Raw genomic sequence first — 2,880 nt, 5'->3', positions numbered from 1 at the left:
ACAGTCCCTCCTGGCAAGTGACCCACTGACTGCCCTGAGGAATGACCCAGGCCCGCAGGAGCCATGCTACAAAAGCATAGGCAAGACAGGTTTCAACCCAAGTGACTGTTCCTCCTCCCTGCTGGGAAACTGAAAAAAATTTTATGGCTACGAATGCACAAGTGCCTTTCCAGAGCAACGGATGGAGTGTAATCCAGGCACCTTAGCGCTGCGGAGCAGCAGGGACAAGGGTCTTACCTGCAAGTGCTGCAGATCATCCTCCTGCACGTTCTGGGACAAGTTGTAAACCTGCATTTGAAAAAAAAAACCAAACTTTAGAGCACTCAGAATGGCCTGTTCTTTGGGCCAATGTGTGGGTTGGTGTGGTTGCAACTGCTGGACAGATTCACAGTGTCAGACCCACAGATACTGTTGCAGACCCACAGACTGCAGGAGCACCAGGGGCTGTCACATTGCAGCCTGGAAGCCTGTCAGTTCCAAATAATGTTCTTTCTTCTCTGTTTTTATGACGTGCTGAGCTCTGTACCAAGACACAGCTTCCATCTCATTCATGCTGTCCTCCAAGAGCAAAGGCCAGATGGTAGGAAGTGAAGGCCTAAAACGTTACGTGGTTACTGGTGTGTCAACACCTCCAGCCCTGAGGTTTCCGCAGCAGCACTGTGACAAAAACACACCCAGTTCCCCAGACCAAGGTCCTTTCCTCTCTGGTAGCTGGAAGCCAAAGGGTGCATCTGCTGCCGCCCTGCTCTTGGAGGAAGATGAAGAGACAAGTTCCCTGTGATGATGGAGTCGTATGAATCCTGCAGCAAACATCCTGCCTTTTGTCTCTCCCACCAAAAGCCCTGGCTAGTTACTGTGAGCCCCATGTCAAGCTACTGGGTTTTTGCCACCGCCTTTTAGGAAGCGATTCCTGGAGACATCCCCCTTCTTACCTGTATGGAGCTGATCATTGTGCTAAGGGCAAACACGGTGGCTGAATCCCGCAGGGTGGACTGGCTGTCAAAGGTCCCTTGCGTGTCCATCAGCAACACTGCGACCTGAGGGGCAGAAAGCTCCACGTCAGCTTGGGTGACCCTGTTCAGCATCCGCATCCAAGCAAAATCCCTCTCTAGTGCCAAAGGGGTGTCGGGGGGGTGAATGTCAGCAGCATTACTGTGCTGGGAATCTCCTCGCTTCTGTCTCAGCCCGGTTAACAGTGAAGCACAAAGGAAAGGAGCAGCCCCAGTCGCTCCTGATAGCACGATGGCTCCAGCAGGCAGCGAAACAAACGCTGGGGAACACCGAGGAGGGAACTGCTTTGCTCCTCGAACACTTGCTGTCAGTGCCGACGGGTCTCTTCCTGAGTCCGCATTAGCTTCATGTCATGGAAACTGAACACGGCAGCGTATCGCACCTCCTTAACCCAAAACACATTCAGGCAGCATTAGAAGTCACACCGTGAATAATTCTGTGTCACTTTAGTGTCGGGCTCTTCACTAAAGTGCAAATGAATACAAATACGCTTGGCTGTAAGTTGAATTTACAGGATACCCCAAAATCCTATTTGCATTGCATTTGACCACCCTGAAGGAAGACACTCCCATTTTGCAGTTACTGCTCCAGGAAAGGAGAATAGTTTGCAAGGACCTCAGATTCAAGATCCATGGGAATAGCAGAGAAATAAACTCTGAGATTCCCAGATTTATAGGGACACCTAGAGAGCATATCAGGGGCACAGAGACACCATATCCACTCACTGTATTAAAGTCACTCATATAAAATTAGGGATATGGTATTGAGGACCTCCTCTAACCTTGCACAGGCATTTGAGCCACTTATGACAAGGCAGGAGAGCCTTACTAAAGTTGGAAGAGAAAAAGGAGCTGACCAGTAACAGAGAGCTATGCAACAGAGAAACACCCACCTTTTTACCATCGGGCTTGTCCACCAGGAACACCTCGCTCCATATCTGAATGCCGGTCGTCTCCCGCTCAGACCCTCCCCTCCAAGAGAAACCAGTCAAAGGCTCGTTGTAATCTCCAACCCAGTCCACGGCTTCCTGCAGGCAGGAACAGAAGAAGTCGCTGGATTCTCACCTGGCTTTGTTTTTACGCTTTTCCACTGTGCTGTCTCCACCCTGGTGCTGGAAGGGACCAGCCCTTGTAAGAGAGGTTTCCTACAGGGCAGCAAAGGTGAACAGCTCTGCTCCAAAGTCAAAAGCCCACTAGAGACCCACTGGTACACAGAGCTGTAGAAAGATCTCTATTTTATTTTGTGGATCCCATGCTAATGAGAGGCTTAACCATTCCCAGAGCATGCCAGTGTCCCATCCAGCTCATCCCTGGGCGGAACATGGGAACAATGAGCAGCGGCACCACATCCCTGGGAAAAGCCACCTGAGCTGGAGCCATACCTTATTGTACATGTACCGCAGCATGAAGTCCATCAGGAAAGATTTTCCTTTTCTAAAAGCTCCAGCAACGGACACAGCCACAACCTCTTTATCTCTGACAGCCTCTGAGAGGAGGATGCGGTTCAGTGCAGCTTCATCGAGTTCGAAGGAGTGGTCATCTTTGACAATGAGGACTTGCACCGGTCCTGCCTTCCTCACGGACTCCTCCTCCTCCGAGCTCCACTCATAAGGCTTCTCTGCATTAACAAGTAAAACAAGAGCTGTAAGGTTCCTTCTGCAAAGTGCAGAATCACAGACAGCAGGGCTGGACAGGGTGGTAACAGGCCAGCTAGCCCAAATATCCACTCCAAACCAGCATCACTCAGAACAGATGTCCATTAAACCTGTCCTCAGATATCTCGACGGAAACTCCACGCCGCTTTGGGGCCATCTGGCTGCATGCTCCCTGCAGGCAGAGAATTCCCTGCTGGAATCTCCCCTGACAAAAG

General features: G+C 50.8%; 1 protein-coding gene across 1 annotated transcript; it reads right to left on the bottom strand.

Annotated features, from left to right (window-relative positions):
• Nucleotides 1–237: 237 nt before the first annotated feature.
• LOC104277157 (atlastin-1-like) lies at nucleotides 238–2,628 on the bottom strand (the record flags this gene model as incomplete). Its single annotated transcript, XM_009873720.1, has 4 exons — nucleotides 238–288; nucleotides 933–1,037; nucleotides 1,904–2,038; nucleotides 2,393–2,628. Coding segments are annotated over 4 exons (527 nt in total), but the record flags the coding sequence as incomplete, so codon positions are not given.
• Nucleotides 2,629–2,880: the final 252 nt, after the last annotated feature.

This window comes from Apaloderma vittatum, unplaced genomic scaffold (assembly GCF_000703405.1).
Source record: "Apaloderma vittatum isolate BGI_N311 unplaced genomic scaffold, ASM70340v1 scaffold2847, whole genome shotgun sequence".
NCBI lineage: Eukaryota > Metazoa > Chordata > Aves > Trogoniformes > Trogonidae > Apaloderma > Apaloderma vittatum.
This window is presented reverse-complemented; position numbering and strand designations above follow the sequence as displayed.